Source organism: Barbus barbus (assembly GCF_936440315.1).
Source record: "Barbus barbus genome assembly, chromosome: 30".
Taxonomy (NCBI): Eukaryota; Metazoa; Chordata; class Actinopteri; order Cypriniformes; family Cyprinidae; genus Barbus; species Barbus barbus.
The window spans coordinates 6,872,701-6,896,462 of record NC_136758.1 but is presented as its reverse complement, the minus strand read 5'-3'; the positions used below and the strand labels follow the sequence as shown (position 1 = coordinate 6,896,462).

The 23,762-nt window shown below is 37.4% G+C and overlaps 1 protein-coding gene across 1 annotated transcript in view; it reads right to left on the bottom strand.

The window, feature by feature from the left end:
• Positions 1-279: 279 nt before the first annotated feature.
• Positions 280-23,762, bottom strand: part of LOC306850869 (CAP-Gly domain-containing linker protein 4-like) — a 59,608-nt gene continuing 36,125 nt past the window's right edge. Inside the window, exons 9-15 of the mRNA XM_079386809.1 lie at positions 20,968-21,099; positions 14,079-14,258; positions 13,076-13,213; positions 6,834-6,957; positions 3,536-3,600; positions 3,319-3,394; positions 280-2,122 (exon numbers count right to left, since the gene is read on the bottom strand). Of these exons, the coding sequence (XP_079242935.1) occupies positions 1,732-2,122; positions 3,319-3,394; positions 3,536-3,600; positions 6,834-6,957; positions 13,076-13,213; positions 14,079-14,258; positions 20,968-21,099 (1,106 nt within the window). The 3' untranslated portion in view covers positions 280-1,731. The remainder of the gene's footprint in view (positions 2,123-3,318; positions 3,395-3,535; positions 3,601-6,833; positions 6,958-13,075; positions 13,214-14,078; positions 14,259-20,967; positions 21,100-23,762) is intronic.

The following is a 23,762-nucleotide window of genomic DNA, read 5'->3' as shown; positions in this document are numbered from 1 at the left end:
ACTCACAAGTCAACAAACTGCTATCTATCTACTTTATTTTCATTAATTTAAAAAATGAATCAGATCATCACATAAGATTGTGATGAACTACTGTGTAATTTAATGGGAACGGACTTCATATACTAAAACTCACACTTGTTGTGGCCAAAATCACATACTGAGCAGGATCTACAAAAAATTAGCAAATGTGTAAATTTACATTATAAATGGTTTATATGAATGTGTGTAGTATGAATGAACTCTTGGCATAATGTATGGGTGAAGGTGAAGAAAAAAGTTAAATATTAGAACTTTTTATTGCAATCGAAATCGACAAATTTGACATTCTTTGTGCATTTAATAATTCAGATTTAAGTTCCTACTAAAATACTACATTTAAATTCACACAAAATATACAGCCAACACTAAGCAGATAATGTACAGACAGTACAAAACATCCCTCTGGAAACAGGCTGAAATGTGCAATAAGACTCCAACTTCCATTGGAAATTGTCTCACAACCTTTTTCATTTATTGGCTTCCTTGCCATTTTGAACCCTCATGCATTTCTTTCTAGGATTTTCTGATACCTAGTCAATGTTATAAACATCATCTTTTCATAATTTCCTCATTAGTGCAAAATGATATGATTACCGAGGAACCATAAATCTGTAATTCCTGCATTTGCACTGACTGTAAACATCCTAGACATCGATTAAAATTAAGAATTTGGAAATTAATTCAAAAGTAATGGAATGGAAAACAAGAGAATTGATAGAAATATGGAGAATTGCTAACGTTGCCTGTTTGATTGTAAATATGAAACATACTAATTGGTTCATTATAATGTAGTCATTTAACAATTGTTTGATTTATTACAGACTAAACCGTACAAAGCAAAGACATATCCACAAACACCCTTATGATGTGAGTTTAAACCGATAATAATGGTAGATCTTTTCAGTTCCTGATTTAGCCCTCATTGTTTGGTCTTTGTATCATTCTTAAATGACTTCATAAAACTGACTTAAGTTTCTATTAGGGATGTCTCAGTCAAGAGTAGTTCTTTATTACAGGCAAAGCAAAAACCTGATTAAGTCTGTCAGCAGAAACAACTGCTACATCATCTGTGGAACCATCAAGTACAATCAAGTTTTCATTCTCTGAGCTGATTAGATCTTAGATTATGCTAATATTAAAGTGCTTATTATTTAATCGTAACTGGTCTCGCATCAAGATGAAAGATTACACGTTTCTGAATGTATAAGTGCCATGTTCTGAAGGAACTTGCACCTTCTGACAAGAGTAGACTAACACTAAGCGATGCTTTACTCTGTTGAGAGAACGTCTGAGGGGATTTGAGGAGCTGATACAGTCAGTTACTGAAGTTATTAAATTGTCTGAACATCTTAAATCCTGCCATTCAAGTCATTTTCTTCACCCACATTTATTAAAGTGCTCAGAGACTGCTACTGTTTACTTAATCAGAAGCATTTGAATTCAAACCTCCAGCTAAAATTAAAAATAAGAAGAAATGAAAATGGAATATTTGCACCCACACATTATATTTAGTTAGTTTAGAAAATGGGAGTAAACAGTTTATCAGCTGTGAACGTATGAGTCTTAGTGCAGTTGGAAAGAAAATGTTTCCTCAGGTTGGCTGAAATGTCAAAACAAATCCATAGAAACAAAATGAAGCGAAAGCCAGATGGATGGAGAGATGGGAAGCCCACATTTCGGCGTGTGACCGTCTCAGCTGCTTTCATCCACCAGCTTGGCTCCGTTGATACCGCGGTACGTGACCCTGCTGGGTCGCACCAGAACCCCATGGCCAGGTCGACAGCTGAAGTAGCGTCGGCTGCCCACAGAACCATCGTTTTTGCCTTTCGGGTTTCGCAGCTCGAGGCCCAGCCAGAGGCCAGGGGCAAAGTCAGCTGTGCCAATGTAGCGGATGGTGCCCATCTCATTGGCACTAATTAGCAAGACCTGCATGCCCAGGTGGAGTTTGACAGTGCCATCTGAGCCAGAGGAACTTGTGCCACCCACTCGGTTAGGCCCTGGGCCAGCGCTGCTGTTTGCCCTTGATGTACCCCTGCCAGCGCTGACTGTGCTCCAGCGTCGCCGCAAATTACTGGAACGGTTCCTGAGAGGCAACAACAGCAGACAAAGAGAATTTGAGAATGGGATACTGTTTTGGAGGGCCGAAATCACTGACTGAAATATGACGTCCATTTAGTGCTTCTCTGTTGCTGTGTTTAAACTGTGTCTGTGTCCGTGGATAAGTAAACTAGTTAGCTGTGTGGATGCTAGAACTGGGCTGAAAATAGAGATTTATTGTTTTTCATTTCATTCAGCCTAAGCTGTTTTCAGTTGATGCACTGTATTACAATTTGATCATATTTTTATTTAAATTCATTATTTAATATATGTTTGAATAAATATATTTCAACAACAAATTGAAGTAAAAACTATGGAACCTTGTTACCGACACTGAATAAATATAAAAAAAAAAATCTGCCTTTTTTTTTTTTTTTTTTTTCTCGGGCTGGTTATTGGCTTCCACCTTATTTTCAGATTTTAGATATCCACTGAAATTCAGGACCTGATTAAACATAATTCTATTATACAGAGATGTGTGAAATAGATTTCCTTGATGTTTCCAAAACTTTCTGGGTTTATTTATTTTTCCAAATCTTTTCCAGGCCTTGAAATTGCCGTTTTAAAATTCCCCGACTTTTCCAGATTTTTCATGACTGTACGAATCTTTATGAGTCAGAATTGCCAGAAAAAGTCTTTATGTCATGCAACTGTGAGTTCATATCAGATAATTCTGAGAAATAATCAGAACTGTCAAATAAAAAGTCACAATTAGCATTTTGAATTGTTTTATTTAGTGGTGGAAACAGGCTTCCATAAACAATTATAGCATTAAAGAGATGTTTATATGCAAATGTTTTTATTTGAGTGTTGTTAAATCAATCTGATTGATTACTTGATTATTAAATACACTTTGTTTTCATTTTCGGATTTGGCTAAATTCAAACTTTAATTTTGGTTTTGGTAAAAAAAAAAAGTTTCGGTCATCATTATTTTATGCTAATTAATGCATACATTTCTGCTTATTTTCTATTAGTTACTATTAGTTAATTATCAGTTCAAATAACCTTTCAGTTCTGTTTTATCTGCAATTTATTTAATTATAGCTGAAAATTGACCAGAAAGTGGAATTTTAAAAATGATTAGATTATGGTGTATAAATCCTGCAGCTGGTGTTCTCAAAAATCAATCCTTAAAATGAGGTCAGAAACTTATGACACAACGCACAATCATTATTCTCACCTGTTTGCTTGAATTTTGCGGCTTGGTTCTCTCTGTGTGGCGATGTTTGAGGAAGTGCTGAGAGTGCGTCGAATTCCTTATTAAAACAAACTGAAAAGTGACCAAATATCTAAAAATCTACAGTTTTATATGAAAAAAGGAATGTCTAAACTGCCTTTAGTCTTAAAAGATTTGACAGAGGAGAGGGAATCAGACAGCAGACAACGGAATGGCTCACCTGTGAAGGAATAGTTCATCCGAGACGAGGACAGATCTGACAGACAGTCCACTGAGCCGTGAATCCTGCTAGTTAAAACAAAGCGAACGTTCAGTATTGCTTCTTCCACTGCACTTTTACAACTGACGCTCTGCCAGAAAACTGTCAAGACACATTATTTTACCCTTGCGTATACTCTGCTAGCTGTCAAACAACAAATTTATCACTTCAAAATAGTGACAGTCACATGGGTTTATTTTGACAAATGCTTGTCAAAATTGTCATAAACAATTTGACATGTAAATATGTAGCAGGAACAAAATCACAAACCTATACACGTTAGGACAGAATGATTCTCCAATGGACAGGTAAAATCTTTGAAGTGAACATGTTTGCAGTAAACATGAAATGGCACTCGAAACCCATTTTACTTCCATAATGTGATGTATTTCAGAGTGAAATAGTCTACTGGGAACTGACTGGAACATGGATCATGATTGTTCCGTACCAGAACAGTGCCAGACTTAAATATGAGTTTGCAGTAAACGTTGAAGACTGTTCTTCTCCGGAAAAAGTTTTTTAATTTGATGAATAATAAAAGCATCAACAGCCAGTTACAGTGGGGATCGAAAGTTTGGGAACCCCTTGCAGAATCTGTGAAAATGTGGATAATTTTACCAAAATAAGAGAGATCATACAAAACGCATGTTATTTTTTATTTAGTACTGTCCTGAGTAAGATATTTTTCATAAAACATGTTTACATATAGTCCACAAGACACAAAAATAGCTGAAATTATTAAAATAACCACATTCAAAAGTTTGGGAACCCTTGGTTCTTAATACTGTGTGTGGTTACCTGGATGATCTACGACTGTTTTTTTGTTTTGTGATGGTTGTTCATGAGTCCCTTGTTTGTTCTGAACAGTTAAACTGAGCACTGTTCTTCAGAAAAATCCTCCAGGTCCTGCAGAATCTTCAGTTTTCCAGCATCTTTTGCATATTTTAACCCTTTCCAGCAGTAACTGTATGATTTTGAGATCCACCTTTTCACGCTGAGGATGATTGAGGGACTCAAACACAACAATTAAAAAAGGTTCAAACATTCACTGATACTCCTGAAGGAAACACGATGCATTAAGAGCCGGGGGTGAAAACCTTTTGAATTTGAAGATCAAGGTAAATTGTACTTCATTTGTCTTCCAGGAAACATGCAAGTATCTTCTGTCGTGTCAGAAGGGCAGTACTAAATGGAAAAATATGATATTTCAACAAAATAAGAACAATTTGGACATCTTCATCCTGTTCAAAAGTTTTCACCCCCCGGCTCTTAATGCATCGTGTTTCCTTCAGGAGTATCAGTGAATGTTTGAACCTTTTTTAATTGTTGTGTTTGAGTCCCTCAATCATCCTCAGTGTGAAAAGGTGGATCTCAAAATCATACAGTTACTGCTGGAAAGGGTTAAAATATGCAAAATATGCTGGAAAACTGAAGATTCTGCAGGACCTGGAGGATTTTTCTGAAGAACAGTGCTCAGTTTAACTGTTCGGAACAAACAAGGGACTCATGAACAACCATCACAAAACAAAAAAAACAGTCGTAGATCATCCAGGTAACCACACACAGTATTAAGAACCAAGGGTTCCCAAACTTTTGAATGTGGTTATTTTAATAATTACAGCTATTTTTGTGTCTTGTGGACTATATGTAAACATATTTTATGGAAAATATCTTACTCAGGACAGTACTAAATAAAAAATAACATGCATTTTGTATGATCTCTCTTATTTTGGTAAAATTATCCACATTTTCACAGATTCTGCAAGGGGTTCCCAAACTTTCGCATGCCACTGTAGAATCCACCAACTTTAAAAAGCTTGAAAAAAGGCAGGTGATATAACTACAACCTGTGCTTATAATAAACAGAATGTTACTGTCTGTTGATGCTAATATAGTTAGTTATAGTTATATTAATAGTTAGCATTCTTGGCATGAATGGGCCTCAAAGAGATACTCCACCCAAAAACTGAAATTCTCTTATAATTTACTAACCCTTGTGACTTTCTAGAGTCATTTTTTAGAGGTTCCCATCTTCTTCCATTACGGACTCTTTTTTTTCCCACAGAAGAAAGCCATATTCATCTGGGATGGCACTGGAGTGAGTAAATGATGAGAGAATGTTAATTTTTGGTTGGAGAATTGCTTTAAGACTTATGCATTAAGAAAGTAAACAGTGTCCATTTTGATTTCGGTTTAACTTAAAATGCCTCTGACAAAATTTGAAAAAGTAAGTGCGTTAAAGGCAGCAGTTTGAATCTCTCTTGGTTCAGCTGTGGCTGCCCTGAGGGTTAATTAAGAAGTCTGAACGAAAGAAAGCTTCTAGAACAATGTGCTTATCAGTCAGTCAGCCGCTTTACAGAAATGCAATGAGAAAGAAAGAGAGGAGTATGGCATAGGTGAATGGTTCTGAATTAAGAATATATGATTCATGACAGATGGAGAAAATCTGAGCATTGATCATTTGTTGAATAACCAGCAGGGGAATAAAGTCGTAAAAGGTACAGAGGGACAAATGGAGGGCAGACCGCTGGTGATGGGAAGGATTAGAGAGGTAATGAAAGACTGACTGATGAAAAATAAATTGAGTAAAAGAAAGGCTTGATTTTAATCAAAAGAAAGTAAAAGGGAAGTAATTCCTTTCCTAATATCTTCCCGTCAAATTTATATAAAAAAAGTCAAAGTCAAATATAAACCATGTTTCATCTTGCTAGGTTGGGTGGTTGCCAGATAATTTCCATGCAGTTTCTAAGGTACTTTGAGCAGTTTAGAATATAATATTCTAAGGTCTAATTCCTTTTAAAAGTAACAATAACAATAGTAAGTAGAAAAGGCCGCCCATAAGTTAAATTACAAAGTTAAAAGTGTGTTTCTTGCAAAATAATAATAATAAAAAAAAAGAAATTGAACGGCACATCAAATTTATATAGTGCTGATATGTTATTTGTCTAAAAAAAGCTGATTATGCCAACAATGTCCACTAATTTTATCTGAGATCCCAGTTTGGGATCTAATTTTAAATGTCTTTTAAGGACAAGAGCAGGGCGGTTATTTTCTGTAGGGGCCGTTACGTCTCTCATGCAGACTTGCAAATGTCGATGCACAATCTTATTAATGCTTCTGTAAAGAAAGGTCGAAATGTCCGTCCAACAATCAAAGACACAGTCGGCTAGAAATAATCATACTAAAAGTCAGCAAGACACCAGAAATAAGACTCAGTTAAGATGCGATTATGGCCACAAATTCTCCACGGCACACTTGCCTCTGAACTCGTGAGGGTGGGGCGAAGACTCCGTGTTTCGGAGGACAGCTGAAGTATCGCACTCCTCCAACTGATCCGTCATTCTTTCCGCTCGGCTTGTCCAACTCAATCCCCAACCAAAATCCTGTCAGGGACACACACACACACATTGTACAAGCAGACACATTTTGAGAAATGTAGCGATTTTCTCGTCGGCCAGAGCTTGGGTAAACAATCTCCAATCTGTCAGCTCTCAGTACACCTAAACAAACGAATACCAAATCCTGCGATTTGAGTAAATCCAGTTATTCCTTCCAAAAGCTTTGTAATGCTTTGTAATGCAAGGACAAACAAACAGTTGCTTTTTAGTAAACCGGGCACAAAGCACAGGGTGAGCATTATTCTATGGATATACGAATAGCAGATGAAAAGGGCACATTGAGAGGAAGATGGATTTCACCTTAGGGCTTTCAGTACCATATCAATAAAACTGCACAGATAAGGCAGATAAGATCCATGTCCTTTTTCTAAAAAACATAACTGGCAAGTCATTACTGTCTGGTTGAATCTTTACTTTCATATGAGGGCACTTAAGTTCAGTTCTTTTCCAGCAGCAAACTTTAAGATAACTACTTGCTTAGAGCAAATGAGGCTTTGGATGTTACTCAAAAAGTACAAAGCCTTCATAAGTGACTATCGACCCTAAGCAAATGAGAGCTCAGTTAAGAAAAAAACTTCGCAACACACGCTACATGCGTTTAATTAGAAGTGCAAAGGTGTTCACACTTAGCAGGGGACGGAAGTGCTCACGGTGCTATATGTAATATGAAACGTAATTGATTTGTGATAATACAATTTGGTAATAAGATGGTAAAAAGACGGCATTTCCAACTCCTACACATCCTCCCCATTTTACAAAACCTGAAGAACTTTAAAGGAAGGATAGATGTGGTATTTTAATTGTTAATTAAGATAAGCAATTTTAGGGCTTAAAATTACTTTGAATATTTGTATATTCAGAAAAACTGTATATTGTATAATATTTCAGTATTAAATTGAACTAAAAAAAAAAAACAACACTTCTACAGCATTTAATAATCTTACTTCATTTTAATTTCACCATTTAATAATACATTTTAATCAAATTTTGTATCTGGTAAACATTACTTCTACAAACAATTGCATTTTTATTTAATAGCATTGAAAAATATTAATAAATGCTGCTAAAAAATACACTGCTTTTTTTAGCTCATGTTAATGTTAATGCTACTAAATGAGAACTTACTGTAAAGTCTTACCGAATGTTTTAAATAATAATAACTATTAGCTATACTATTGATTATTTTTGTTTAATAAGAACAACAATAATAATAATAATAAACATAGCTGCAAGCAGTGATATGTTGAAGGGCCCTAAAGGGGCTGTAGCACAGTGCAGAGCAGGAAGATCACAAATCAAAAACAGCAGAAACTGAATGAACGTGAAAAATAGCCGGTCAGAATTATCAGTGAGAATGAACTTAGAATGAACAGAAGTTCAAATGAAAATTAACACAGCAAGGATAAAATAATTTATGTCTAATCCAGGATAAATAAAGGTTTGTACAATGCTGATCTGGATAATAAAGGAATCAAAACAGCACACGATTACACATAATTTTATAAAATTGCACTACACGGGACTAGAACCCACAATCACCAGGTCATGCACCTGTCACCAATCTTGTTGCGCCACTGGGGAGATGGGTGTTCACACAAATGCTGAAGTTCAGAAGTTCAACTGACAATCAATTCAAACAAACTCATGGACGGTCAACTTCCGATAGGTATTTCTCAGGAATGGAAGCGACTATCAAAAATCTGTTAAGTCATTTCTGTGCGGCTCGGCCCAAAGATCATATGATCAGATTTTGGACAAAATTGTGCAAAATTTGTAGAAGGAGTAGCGAAAATACTTCAATATTGCAGACAGACACACTGATGGAAAATGGCAAGTGAGATACCACCAGAATCGGCATAACCCAAGGAATGAAAGGACACAAAAAATAACATTTGGACAACATTTTATAAGTGTTTTTGCAAGAATCGTTATATCTCTGAAACACTAGGTGGCGCTGTATTCAAACATCGGAGGTACCTCCAAGACATGGTGTTGATGATCCCTACCAATTTTTGCGCAGATATGTCCAATGGTTCAAAAAATATTGCAATTTATGTCAAAATTCTAAATGACGGACACATGGTTCAGCCAATCAAAAAATTGGCAAAATTGATTCGGCATGACCCAAGGAATCAATAGACACCAAGATCATAATTTTCTGATTAACTGTTCAAAAGTTATAAGCCAAAATAGCAATTTTCCTATCTCACGATCCATAGGTGGTGCTGTTCCCAACTTTGGCATGGAGCCTCATACCATGCTGTTGATGAAGTGTATCAAATTTCATTTTTATTGATCAAAGCTTGGCCAAGATACAGCCTCTGAACCAATTTTGGGTCGACATTGGTTAAGTTCACAGAATCATAACTTTTTTTTTTGACCAGTAGGTCAAAACATTCTGTTGAGTCATGTCTATTCGGCTCGATCCAAAGATAATGGACAAAAATGGACAATGAATTTTTGAACTGATGGTGGCCCTATAGAGTTGGTCCTAGAGACCCCAAAGTTGGTCAGATCACTATTCATGGCAATCACTACAAGTGTGCCAAATTTAATCATTTTCCTATGTTCCGTTCATAGGGATGCCATAGACTCCAATTGGATGAGAAGAAGAAGAATGGGTACAGATAGCAACCTTCGGGGCTTGGCCCCTAATAATGGATACACCTGACTGAATGCATGTACACTCTTAAAAATAAAGGTGCTTAAAAGGTTCTTCACAGCGATGCCATAGAATAGGGATGGGAAAAATTCCCCGATTCGCTCAGTGCATCGGCAAAAAAAAAGTTAACGATGCGATGAATAAAAAGTGCGATGGATAAAAAGTATGCATTGGATACAAGTTGGCATTTGTAGTGCGATTCATCGTTTCTAACATATCTGCATTGGTAAAACTGATTTTATTTATATATAATAACTAGTGAATGCGCTACTATTTTATTGTTTGGAAAGTGACCAACAATCTGTGACCACTATTTTATATGTAGATTGATTTCTCCTTTCAAAACTGTTTCTCAAGGGCGTTCTCTCATCACCACTGCACGTGAATATGACGCATCACAACAACACTACGGATTAAAGTCCAAAACCTGACTTGAAATAACCTAACAAATCAATCAGGGCTAAAGCGGTTTTAAACGACAATGTAAATTCACAATCTAACTAATTTGTGCACGCTTATTTTTAATAAAATCGATCCATCATTGCATACAGTGAATATATTTGTGCTGTTTAATTCATTTGAGACGTTTTGTTTTCCTCAGTGCATAACTGACATGTCACGAGTATATTTTTCATCTGTAAATGATCGAAAGTCATGCAATTATATCCATTTTGCTGTCAGGAGTGGGCTTACGCGAGTGGATGAGCACTGCTGCCTGCATGTGCACTAAAATAGGAGTGCGATAATTCTGAGTCAAATATGCATTTTATGATAGCAGTAACTGTAACGGGATTATTGTGATGGGTAAATAAAATGCAAGCTAATACAGTCCTAATTACTAAGCTCAGATAAGATAATGTGTGTTTCTTTAGCAGTTAAAATGTAGTTTTAATTGAGTGATTTTAACTTTTAGTTTAGTGATTGTTAATGCTTTAAAGAGCAATGTTAGATTGTAATGTTATAATGCTATCTGTTCTAACTATAAAAGGTACAGCTGTTATAAAAGCAGAGAGAAAGGCTGTATGGCTATGATAGTATTTGAGAGTGTCAGTGGTCATATAGGAAGTTTAATAAGTAGCCACAGTGACTGAGGTTGATCTTTGTTAAATTTGCTTTATGGAACCAAATCATTTGACAGTGAGTCAGACTAACTGAAATAAGCCTGGCCTATTTGGTAAACTTGCTTTATGAAACAGGCCTCGAGGCGTTAGAAGTCAGAAGACACAAGTTAATTTATGATTTGCTGTCTGTCTGAACCAAAGAAATAAAAGTGATCATATTTGTTTCACTGCATCGTATTGCATCGATTCACATTGTGTTTTGAATCGAAATCGAAATGCACTGCATCGTAATAGGGATGAATCGTATCACATCGGCCTACCACATAAGAACCATTCAGTCAAAGGTTCATTAAAGAACTAAAGAATATCTTTTTACCTTTTTATAATATGAAGAAACTTCTTTCACCACAAATAACTTTTTGTGAAACAGAAAGGTTCTTAAGATGTTAAAGGGTCTTTATGGAACCATTTAGACAAAAAAGGTTCTTCTATGGCATCGTGAAGCACCTTTATTTTTAAGTGTATCTCATAAAGCTTTTATTGACAAAACTATGATCTAAAGACCCTGATCTAAAGGCCTCTGCTGAAATTTCATAGGCATTTTATAAGTCTGTGTATTCATGTTTTTACAAGTTGGACAGCATAGTAAAGGCAAGCATCCAACAAACGCTGAGCATACATGACACATCCTTCAAAATTGTTGAAAAAGCCTCCCAGGTGGCACCTTGAAACTGGCCGTGAGAATGTGTGCTTTTGAGAATGCGAGAAAGCATGCAATGCTGTTATCAAGGCATCCAAAAATATAGGTTCTGATTTGATGCTTCATTTTATTTCAATAACATGAAACATACTTGTATCATGTGTATAATGTATTTTACTATACACTGTCCCTCCTGTGCGTGCAATTGAACATTATCCACATCTAGCCATAGTAAATTATCCCAGACTTCTCTCTAAATCTGTTGCTCAGCTTTTGATTTGGGGAAATTGCTGAGCTGCCTGATACATGGAAGTGCTCTCCGCACAAACCTCCGAGCTGAGTTCAACAGCACTCAGCGGTCATTAATTAGCGGACAGGAGCGAGCGCGTTTAAGCTTTTTATGCCAATAGTTCAGCTACTCTAGTTTCCCAAACCATGAACCAGCAGCATTCAGGCACAATTATTCAATCACATTTTATTAAATAAAACGTATTTAACTTTACGGATAGATTTTATAAATATAAAAACACAAGCCACAGCGGTTAATACAGTGATATGTCAGCTCAGGTGAATAATTGCATGGTGGCTTATTCAATAAAAAACAAATCAAAGATGAAAATTGATCTTTCCAGGAAGAATAAACGGTATTGAGTTGTTTGCCCACCTTCAAGTATTAAAGCCCATGTGTCTCATTCCACAGTGGCCATAAAGTGATAACGTACGTGAAGCACAAATGCACCTGAATCCTGACTATGGTTCATCCACATTCAGTCACAAACAATATTAAATTGAGTTGCTTCTCTATTCACCAATCTGTGTGAAACCATGTTTGTTCTTCAGCCAAACCTTGAAACATTTTGAAAACAGTAATATTGTGAAATATTATTGCAATTTTGTCTACAATTGGCTTCCTATTTTAATATATGCAGCACTGCATTTTCATGAGCCATTACTCCAGTCTTCAGTGTCACGTGATCCTTCAAAAAATCCTTGCTGAATAAAAGTATTAATTTCTTGAAAGAAAGAAATTACTTCCTCAAACTTTTGAATTTTAATTTTCAAAATAATAATTTTAAATTGCAATATTTTACAAAAATTTATTTTTGATCAAATAGATACAGCCTTGATGAGCATAAGAAACGCCTTTAAAAAACAACTACAACAACATTAAAAACCTTACTTATCCCAAACTTTTGAACGGCAGTGTGTTTATATACTACTTATAATGAAAATGCTATAAATACAGCAACTAACTTCACAGTGCTGAAGAACTGCTGAGTTCACATGAACCTCAGTCTCATTAAGTGAATAACCTTTATACGGTATACATTTGAAAACTGCTGCATTTACCTTAAAGACCTAGCAGCGTAGCAGACATAAAATCCCAGCAGAATGACAGATAAAGTGTGCATTAAGCGAATCTGAGTGGCTGGCCTTTTACTTAATAACAAAATGTTTCTCTCTCCATTGTGTGATATTAGACGTCTTGGAACATTTATGCTGCTACTGAAATATGGCTTTAATTCATTCAGGAGTTACATAAAGGAGAGCGATTCAAATACATTGGCAAAGGAGTAGCCATCGAATTTCTCTAAAAGTGCAATTAACCCCGACCTGTAATGCACTTTCCAGAGCTATCGTACACTGCAGGAGGTTATTAGAAAGGCACTAGTGTCATACCTGGAGCAAAACTGGTCTTGCCGTTATATCGGACAACCCCTGTCCTTTGTCCCACCACCAATACACGCTCCCCCAAATGCACCTCTAGACTCTCTTGTGCTGTGCTGCTGGCTGAAGGAGTCCTGCTGCGAGCAATTCCTGATGAGAAAAACAAAAAAACAAAACAAAGTATTCAAAACATCTCAATCTCTTAAAGATACACTCTATAATTGCTATCCAATGTAGTTATCATTTACAAAAGAAAAAGGAAAATGAATCCTATGAAACCTAAACATTATGCCAAAACATCAACCGTAATAAATTACCACTATATGGATGAACCTTCTACTATTAATATCCATCTAAAAACGTTACGCATATTACATTCAAAATACAGGAGAAAGTAGTGGAAGTTGCATCAGTTAAGTGTTTTATAATATCATTATGTATCATAATATATTATACATTAAAAGATTTCATGTGTCATGTGACCAGATATGTAGAAAGGTTACTTGGAAAAGGTTACAAATACTTGGAAAAGTTATATAATGTTTACGGGCACTTAGAAGCATGGCTATGCCAAATTCTTTCCACATGGCAGAAAATAAATACATAAAAAAGATTATTACAGTTTTTAAATGAAGAACATGTCTTCAAATAATCTGAGAGAGTGCTGACAACCCAGAAAATTATCAAGGTTTTTCCCTACGAAAAAACAAAAACCTTTAAGAAGCTACTGTACTACTGTAGCTATGCAAGGAGGGAGCAACTTTGAACAAAATTAAACCTTCTCATGCTTCTCAAGTTTATGGATATCTGTAAATGCTTTGCACAGCAGAACTCATTTATGTTCACATATTTGCTGTGGGATTAGTCTTTGCTCTTGTGGGGGATGCAAGACTATGTTAAGAATCTGATCCCTTCTCAGAGTTTATTTTATTTTGGACATTATTATATAAAAATACAAATACAAAATACTATTTACTGTAGATAGTAAAATCTAGAGTTTGCAACAAGGACGTACCAGAGTGTGGCGTGGCAGTGAGGGAACGGGAGGGAGGAGTAGATCTGGTGCTGGGAGGGGTCCGTTCCTGCCATGGCCGCAGCGGTGGTCTTTGACGTGGGAGTGGTCGTGGTGGTCGCCTAGATGTTTGTCTGGAGTCCAAAGAGGAAGAGGATGTGGAACAACTGCGTGAAAGAAGACCTGTACAGACAGCAAGAAAAGATAGAGTGGAACTATAACAAATCCATCCATCATCATGATACGATGCAGACAATTTCAGATTTTTTTTCAGATCTTCTTTTGCCACGCATCACAAAATCATAAAGAACAGGAAAATTAATTCCAGTTACCATTAACCTCTCCTCCTTCTTGCCTGTATAATATCTCATGCAAGGGTGGTCACTTGCGCTCCACTTCTATTGGTATTCGCCACTTATTTGCATAAAGTTAAACTTTAACACATCTACAATGGTCGCTGCCACTCACGTCACATCATATCGCCAACTCTCACTGAAAATGACTGACTTCAGGTCACTTTGTCACTGCAAACAGCTGTCAGTGTGAATGTCGCTTGATGAGCCAAGTTTTAAAGGTTCAGAACGCTGCAATCAGTAATTGCAGGAGAATAATTATATGAATTAGCGCTAGAATTAATTCAGCTAATCTCTATAATGTCACTAAGTGGTCAAACCAATTAAATAATTAACCAATGATTATCATACTAAATAATTAGCATGAAAAAACAGGTGAAAAACCTCTACGAATATGAGCATCACAAAAATCAGTCCATGCACTGAAAAGTAAATATTAAAACTGAACACAAGTATCTGACATAGCAATTGATGCTTGCCAACCTCTAAAGGTCACATGACATGTTATGAGAATGCTGCTAAACAATCTGCTTCCCAGCTGACTTCAGACTGAGTGAATTTCAAACGATTTATTTTGGCTGAATGACAAAACTTCAAACGCCGCTGGAAAAATAACAGAAAATATTTCTATTTCTATTTTTATCTACTACAGATTACTGAAAGAGGGGCCATATAAAGAAAATGCTACATGAAGTCTGCAGTTCTTTGAACTAGTGAACTAGTGAAGTGACATACGGCCAAGTATGGTGACCCATACTCGGAATTCGTGCTCTGCATTTAACCCATCCAACGTGCACACACACAGCAGTGAACACACACACACCGTGAACACACACCCGGAGCAGTGGGCAGCCATTTATGCTGCAGCGCCCGGGGAGCAGTTGGGGGTTCGGTGCCTTGCTCAAGGGCACCTCAGTCGTGGTATTGAGGGTGGAGAGAGCGCTGGACATTCACTCCCCCCACCTACAATCCCTGCTGGCCCGAGACTCGAACCCGCAACCTTTGGATTACAAGTCCGACTCTCTAACCATTAGGCCACGACTTTCCAACTAGGCATTTGACATTAATGTTGAACCGTGTAAAATAAAATAAAATAAATATTGTCAATTACATTCTGATCCCTAGATATGGCTCAGATCCCTCTCCTAATGCAAGCCTATGGGATTTTAATCTATTTTATCTTCTACCAGATATAAATGATAAGTCTGATGGCTTTAAAAAAACAACATCACACCTCTCCTCAACGAGCCACACGATTTTATTTAGCATCAATGTTTTTAGCTCAGATGGTAAAAGGTAAAGTTTAATACATAGAGTAAAAGGTTTGTTCAAAGTTATTGCTTTAAATCTAATAAAAACAACATTTTACCAATAGACACTAAATGCAAAAGTCACTTTATTTAATTATTTTAGCATGCCAGGCCTTTCATATGGAGTCTTTGAAGCCTGTCTGAGATCCAGCCAAATGTTAATCTTGTGGAACCATGGAAAAGTGCCCAAGCCTTGGCAGAGCACCACAGACATCTAACAAGACCTAAAAACTGTATCTACTGCACTTAAAGGACCAAGAAATAGGCCACACAAGAGAAGCAGCGTTAACCTTCCAGCCCTCGGAAAGCAGTTTGGAATGAGGACTCTCATTAAGCCATCATATTCACAGACCTTCATGGGCTAAAGAGTTCATTAACGGAACAAGTTTAGAGGCTAATTGATAAGGGATAGCCAAGACTTTTGGAACAGACAGTAATGCCCCCAAACACAGTCTGGTGTTAAAATACAAAGTCCAAAAAAATGTTATCTCAGACCAATGTATCAGCCCACCCACGTTTAGGAGGTGGCAGTGGTGCTTGAGGAATATAGAATGAATTAAAGTCCAAGGACATCTTCTTTTATCTGTTCTTGGAGGTAGAGACGGCATGACAAGCAAACTTCTAAAAGGTACAGTTAAAAGCAGACGTATTACCATTATATAACATAAAATCAAAATTCAATATATTTTAATGTCAGTGAAAGAAATTGCAAAGATCATAAATGTATTGTTTAAAATTATATTATTATACTACTGACAGACTGCACCTGTGGATACTGTGCTCTATATGAACCTGATGGGGCTAACTATGTATCCTTGAAGATGAATGTAAAGATCATTTGTTTATTCACAATTAAACTCCACAATTTAATTATAAAGATAACCAATTGAAATGAAAACATTTAATGTACAACCAAACATTTCTCTTTTTTTGTCAAATAAAATGCTGCACAACAGCACTGCATAACTGCATAAATTAATGAAAAAAAAAACACCTTGGTTGTATGATATTCCTTAAAAATAATAATAATATTATCATTAATACTTGAGAATAATAGTAGTAGCAGTAAAGTATTTCTGTCATAATTTCTTTACATTAAACCGTGTAATTACATTTAATACAATCGGTATTTTCAAATACTTTTGGAGTTTGGAGGTCACAGTTATTCAGCATTGTATAAATCATGGAAAACAGGGAATGTGCATTATATTTGACATCAAAAAAAGCATCCGAATCATTAGTTCTGTACACAAGGTCCACACAAAGAAGCAGCGTCTATTGGAGTGTTTTCGACACGCAGTCCACAAGGACCCCTTAAAATGCTAATTTATGCACAGTGAGTACACCAAAACAACCAAGATGGTGTCGTTCCTGACCTTTACAAACCTTAAGACTAACCAGTTCAATATTAACACTGGAATAAATATCATGAACAGACAGATATTGCTAAAACAGTAGAAACACTGCAGTTCATGCTATACTTGAATACAACAGAAGTATGATAAAAGCCAAGCAAATGTTCAATCAAGAGCCAGATATTTGAGAGACAGCAATACATAGACACCCAAACAGAAGGGATGTAGTTATGAAGAGGTGTAGAGTAAGACCTATAGGTGAATATGAAAATAATAAAGTATGATTGAGAATTTTTTGGGGAACAGTCATGCAGACAGTCGCATGCTTTTAGTTTCTTATATATGCTCAGACTCACAGAAACTGATTTTCACTTTAAAAAGTTGTAATTAACTTTGCCATGGTGAATCTTGAGGAGAAGTAATTTTAGCATCATTAAAACATAATGCTTGAAAAACAAATTGTGCACTGTGCTGTGCTAAACATAAGGAACACTAAAGAATCGCAAGTGGTAAAATGGAAATGAATTATAAAAGAGTTCATGAAATCCGGTTCAGTCAATTCAAATGGGGTGCGTGGAGTGTTTTTAAGACGCCCAAAATGAGAGTACAACATGCACAGCACAATCTTATGCAGCCAAAACATTTATGGCCCACCCTTAAGCTAAAGCATTAATCGCGCTAGACTCATCATCTGTTTTTATGGAACGCATTGCTCAAATAAATATCCTTTTATCATACTGAAATCAACAAAACAAAATGGCCAGCAAATATAAAAAGTTTTCTCAGTTTGCAAATTATATGGTTGGACGTTTGGAAATGTTTTAATGTGAACTAAAGATTCTCCACTAAATATCAACAGTTGTCATCAAAAGGAAATTGAGATGTTATACAACCACATGAAAATATAAAGATTTACTACAAAGGGTTACAGCGGTAACAAACACACCTGCCTCGTTCTTTTTCATGACAAATTACTGCCAGTCTGTTCAGCCTGATGTGAGAACTGCTCATTAAGTTTGGCTTCATTGGACAATCAATCAACGGGGAACATGGAAACCCACCACGGTCCACTATTCAAATCACCTCAGGAATAGAAGTGAAAAAGAAACACCTTGAAACGGCACTGATTAGAGGACAACATGCAGCTGTCGTTTCTTCTGTGGTGGCCGAGAGGATGGTGACAATGTTAAAGTGTCATTTTAAAGACAATGCGTTGCTTGGATATGGTTTTTGTGAGCATGTCGGAGGTGCACGCAGAGGCATTCCGGTAATTGGGTGTTTGAATGTGCGTCACATTTGAAGTCGGTCCACGAGTGACTCACAAGTGCCTGCTTTCTGTCGCCTTCCTTGGATGCGCACAGTGTGACTCAACCCTTCCCAACCAAAATGAAAATGAAGAATGGAAATGGAAAATACGTGAAGGTGCAGAGAAGAACGTGTCAAAGAGGTTTAGGAACAATGGGTGGGCATAACAAGGCTGTCGATAAAATATAATTTTGAAAAGATGTGATAATTCTTTCAGGTTTTACAACCCTATGCCAGATTTTAAGCTAAATTAAATTATAAGGAGAGAGAAATATTCACAAAGATGTAAATAATAATCTCATAAAAGTGTGGAGAAATGTTAGAGTACCCCTCACTTAATAATCCTAGAAGAAATGTAATATAGCTAACTAAAACCAATTTATGTTTATTTAGTGTAATAAAATAACTAAAAGTAAAAATTTGTAAAAACTATACAAAAAAAAAAATAAAAAATTAAATGATGGTGATAATGGTGGTGATTGAAAAAAAATTCAATTCAATCAAAAATTAATATTTAAATACAATATAAATACAAAATATTTAAAGCTATAGGAGTATATCAGTGATATTAAAATAAGCACTGCTGACTAACTGAAAACAAGTTAATAACAATAATAATAATATTTACAAATGTATTTATAAATAGTTAATAAACAGTTAAGCTTTTTCAGGACATTAAGAATTTTTGCATTGTGACGTTTCATGACAATTGAGCAAATGTTGCTGTCAGATTTTCATGAACCTCTAGACATGTAAAACAAAACAAAAAAAAACAACAACACAAAACAGTCTGGAAAAAAAAACGTAAGTGGGGAAGAAGAAGAAAAAAACATTTGTCGTATTACAATGCCTTAAGGGCTCTTCATAAAAGTGTTATTGCCAAACAAAGCTATTAAGATCCATATGTCTGCATTTAGCTGTCTGAGTGGACAATACCTGGGCCCTGGAGGAAGACAGTGGAAATGCTTGTCTCTGAAATAATAGGAAATCAGATCAACAATGTTACACCAACCTGGTACAGACCAGCCAACACTCAGCAGGCCACACAGAAAGAGCAAGGGAACGTCTCTAGTGTAACAGAGGTGATGAGAGAAACTGCTGTTCATCAGCATTAGTGCACTAATGGAAGTCTGTGTGGGTCCACCACCTCTCTCCACAGACGTATATTATGAGAAATGAGAGTCCCAGCAGGTTACAGAATATCTAGGTGTTACGTATACTGTACTTAAATATGATGCCCTTAGAACTGTGTGGGTGATATGTTTCTTTTTTGTTTTAACACATTAGCTTTTAAAAAAAAAAAAACAGTAATACAGTAATATGTGTGCATGTGTGTTTGTATGTATGTGTTTGTGCTTATTCATTCATTTATTCAACATCATAATTTAAGACTAAGATATCTTTGATCCTGTCACTAATCATGATTATTTGTGTTTCACTATTTTTATTAAAATCTTTGTTTTGTAGTTAATTTAAAATGGTCCATTTGAAACCATTGGAACCATTTTCAAATGGTTTCAAAATGTAAGCTAGAATATGATCTGAAAATAATAAAATGCATTATGAATATGCAAGTAGTATCATATTAGTAAGAGATGTTGTTTTGAAAATCAGCACGACTTTGAACAGTTAACCAGAGCCATATTCATACAGCAACATTGATTTTCAAAGGAAATACTGCAAGTTTAATATTGCTTTTAAAATAGTTAACAAAAGGAAAAACAATATTGTGCATCCAACAATTTAGATTGTATTCTCGATTAGTCTACTTTTGCTCTGCATACAAAAAATAGTGCAAACCACTGCATGTCTCAAAGCAATATAAAGCAGTGATATTTAGTCCCTGAATGATTTTTAAATGAAATAGTTGAGTGAATCATTCAATGATCCACTTATTTACAACAAAATACTGGCCTAACAATATAACGTACAGAAAGTGTCAAAAAATATTTCTATAACCTTACCCAGCCATTTTTAGTCAAAATATTCCATGTTGTTCACAAACCCATCACAAAAAATGATCATAAAGAAATTATCAATTTCTTTCCTAAAACTCTACAATAATTTTTAGAATGAATATGCCATCACAACAGCAATAGTTTTCAAAAGTATTTTATGTCAGCTTCCCTTGTACGAAATCTCTTTGAGGTTTTCTGTCATGTATGATAATACAGGAAGACTTCAAATGAGTCATTTGTCCTCTTTATTTGTATACATGACAAAAGCAGAGTTTATGCATGTTAGCGTGATTCACTCCACACATCAGTATAAACGGGCCCTGGGGTGAAATGCTGTAATGGCACACAAGTGACATTAACTCCCTCAATGATTCCTCAGTGCTCACATGGCTTTTTATAGTCCCTACAACCCCAAAGGGGACAGAATAAAGTGGTAACGCCAACTGCTTTATCATCACTATCGCAGTTCACACCTGTGTAAGTTTATTTATCAAGCAGGTCTTCTGGGATGGTAATTAGCTTTGAGTCTGTGGTGGCCGCTGGGTTCCTCCTGATATTGGGTTTGAGAGCTAAAGGGGATCATTAAGCAACCGGGTCAATGAGAGATGTACCTGTGTTGACCTTGGACGTGACCCGTGCCAAGTCAATCCGTCTTGGATGGGGGACGGGAGCGGTGGGCTGGCGGGGACTGTTTTTCCGGCGTTCCGATAGTTTGCTGACTTTAGAAAGGGGGGCGAAGATTCCTGGAGAGGGACAGAGAGAAATTATTTTCTTGAGAACAGACAAGAATTGGCAACTATACACCCCCTGACAAAAGTCTTGTCGCCTATCCAAGTTGTAGGAACAACAAATAATAACTTGGCATGATAATATTTTATTTTGGTAAAATAAGCGTAATCTAGAGGACTTTGCCTTTCATATAAGCCACTTCTGATTCCAAATGATCAACTAGAAGTCAAGTTATTATTTGTTGTTCCTACAACTTGGATAGGCGACAAGACTTTTGTCAGGGGGTGTATACATTACATATGTGAATATTTATATTATGTGTGTCGATATCAAAATTGAAATGAAATTGAAAATAGGGTAGGGTGCAATGTAACATTGTGATAAAAACTATTGTTGCGTATGACGAAATATCATCAGAGGTGTAGCTAACCATGGTCATTAGTTCTATTGAACAGTATTGGTAACGATGGAACTTGTGACCATAGTTGTTTTGTGAAACACACCCCAGAAATAAATAAATAAATATAACAAAAAAATACTTTTAATAAATAATAATAAATATAAAAACAAACTTTTATTTTGGATGTGATTAATCACGATTAATCATTTGACAGCACTATAATATATATACATCGAAGTTTCCCTCTCCTAGGCAGATGGCCTGCAAAGGATGGAGAGATCTGCCTTCCCTGCTATTCCAAACCATAGCGTGACTCTGTCGTGGGAGTTCATTCGCCCAGTGATGCAGTCTAAACATCACACCCTCACGCTGTTTAGCCCTCCAGCTGAGGCGGTGTACCGGGGTGTGGCACTAGGAGCCAGACGTGAGAGATTTAGGAGGTGGATGAGGACCAGTGCTTCTGTCCACTCCGAAATTGGGTGCAGCTGCCAGAAAACAAAGGTACTACCTCTACCCAGAGCTCCCTACAACCCAACAGTTGTAAAACCTACGGCCCGAGGACCTCGCTCTCTCTGTCCCAGCTTGCTAGGCCATGGCAGATGAACCCCGGGTTTAAAGGGTGAGGTCAGTTCGGCGCACGCTGCACTTCACTTGAAAGCACCTCCACACAGGCAAGAAGGAAATATCCCCCCCGCCCCAAGTCTCACTAAGTCCTGTAGCGATGGGAATGGGACAAACCGGTAGGTGTAAGATCGGCACTGGAAGCCGCAGTCTCGATCCTGCATGTAGGCGGCTCAGGTGCTAGTGGTCGTCTGATGTTGACCTGGAGGCGACGACATCACCCTGAGCAACTAAGCAGCCTTTTCTAGGGATAGCACTGCTTGCTCCACACGGAGAGGGGCCTAGAAAAGGTGGCCTAAAGAAAGCTCGTCTCCTCATCCCCCAGTTGGCAAACCGCGGTCAACGGGCATCTTCTTATGCGGTCGAAATAAATCAATGAAACGGTGGCGTATCCCACTCGCCTTAAAAGGCGGGAAAAGCCTCAACTCGCATGCTGGAACATCAGAACCATGATAGACTTGACCTGAGCGATGATCTGCTTTAATTGCACACGAACTTGCTAGGCTGGATGTTGACATTGCCGCACTCAGCGAAATCCGCTTTTCAGAGAAAGGAAGTCTAAGGGAGCATGGCGCAGGTTACACCCTCTATTGGTCAGGCAAACCTGCGACAGAGAGACGCTTTTCAGGTGTTGGCTTCATGATCAGGGACTCCATTGCTACCAAGCTTGCAAGCTTGCCAGCTGGCCACTCTGACCGTATCATCTCAATGCGTCTACCACTCCGTGACCAGCAACATGCCCCAACTCTCCAGGCAGATCCGGCAGACAAAGATAAGTTTTATTCCGATCTACGCAGCCTTCTTCAAGACGTCCCAGCCGATGACAAGATTGTCATCTTCGGCGACTTCAACGCCAGAGTGGGCAGAGACTCAGAAACCTGGAAAGGCGTACTTGGAAGGCATGGTGTGGGCAGCTGCAACGATAATGGATGCTTGTTACTTGAATTCTGCACTGAACAGCGGCTTTCCATTACCAACACCATCTTCCAGCAGAAAGATAGTCTGAAGACAACCTGGATGCACCCCCGGTCAAAACACTGGCATCTCATAGACTACATCCTAGTGCGCCAGCGTGACCTAAAAGATGTCTTCCACACCAGGGTAATGCCAAGCGTCAAGTATCACACAGACCACCGCCTTGTCCGCTGTAAAATTACATGCCACTTTAAGCACAAACCAAGGAAAGGTGGCGCTCCAAGGAAGAAGCTCAAGGTCTGCAGCCTTCAGTCTGCCGCAGTCAGAGCAGTTTTCCAGGAGAGCCTACGGTCTAGGCTAGAGGAACCCATCTGCCTAGCCGACTCGCCTCCGGCCCCAGAAGTGCTGTGGGACCGTATCAAAACTGTTGTCCTGCAAGTATCTGAAGATACCCTTGGATTCACCATGAAGCAAAACAGGGATTGGTTCAATGAGAACAATCTAGAAGTTCAGGAGCTGCTGTCAAAGAAGAGATCAGCACACAAGGCTCACCTGGCCCAACAGTCCTGCCCGCATAAAAAAAGCAGCCTTCCGCCTGGAATGCAGGACCCTCCAGCATAAGCTTCGAGAGATTCAGAACGAGTGGTGGACCAACCCTTGCAGCAAGAACTCAGCTTTGCGCTGACACTGGTGACTACAGGGGTTTCTACGAAGCTCTAAAAGCGGTATATGGTCCCTACG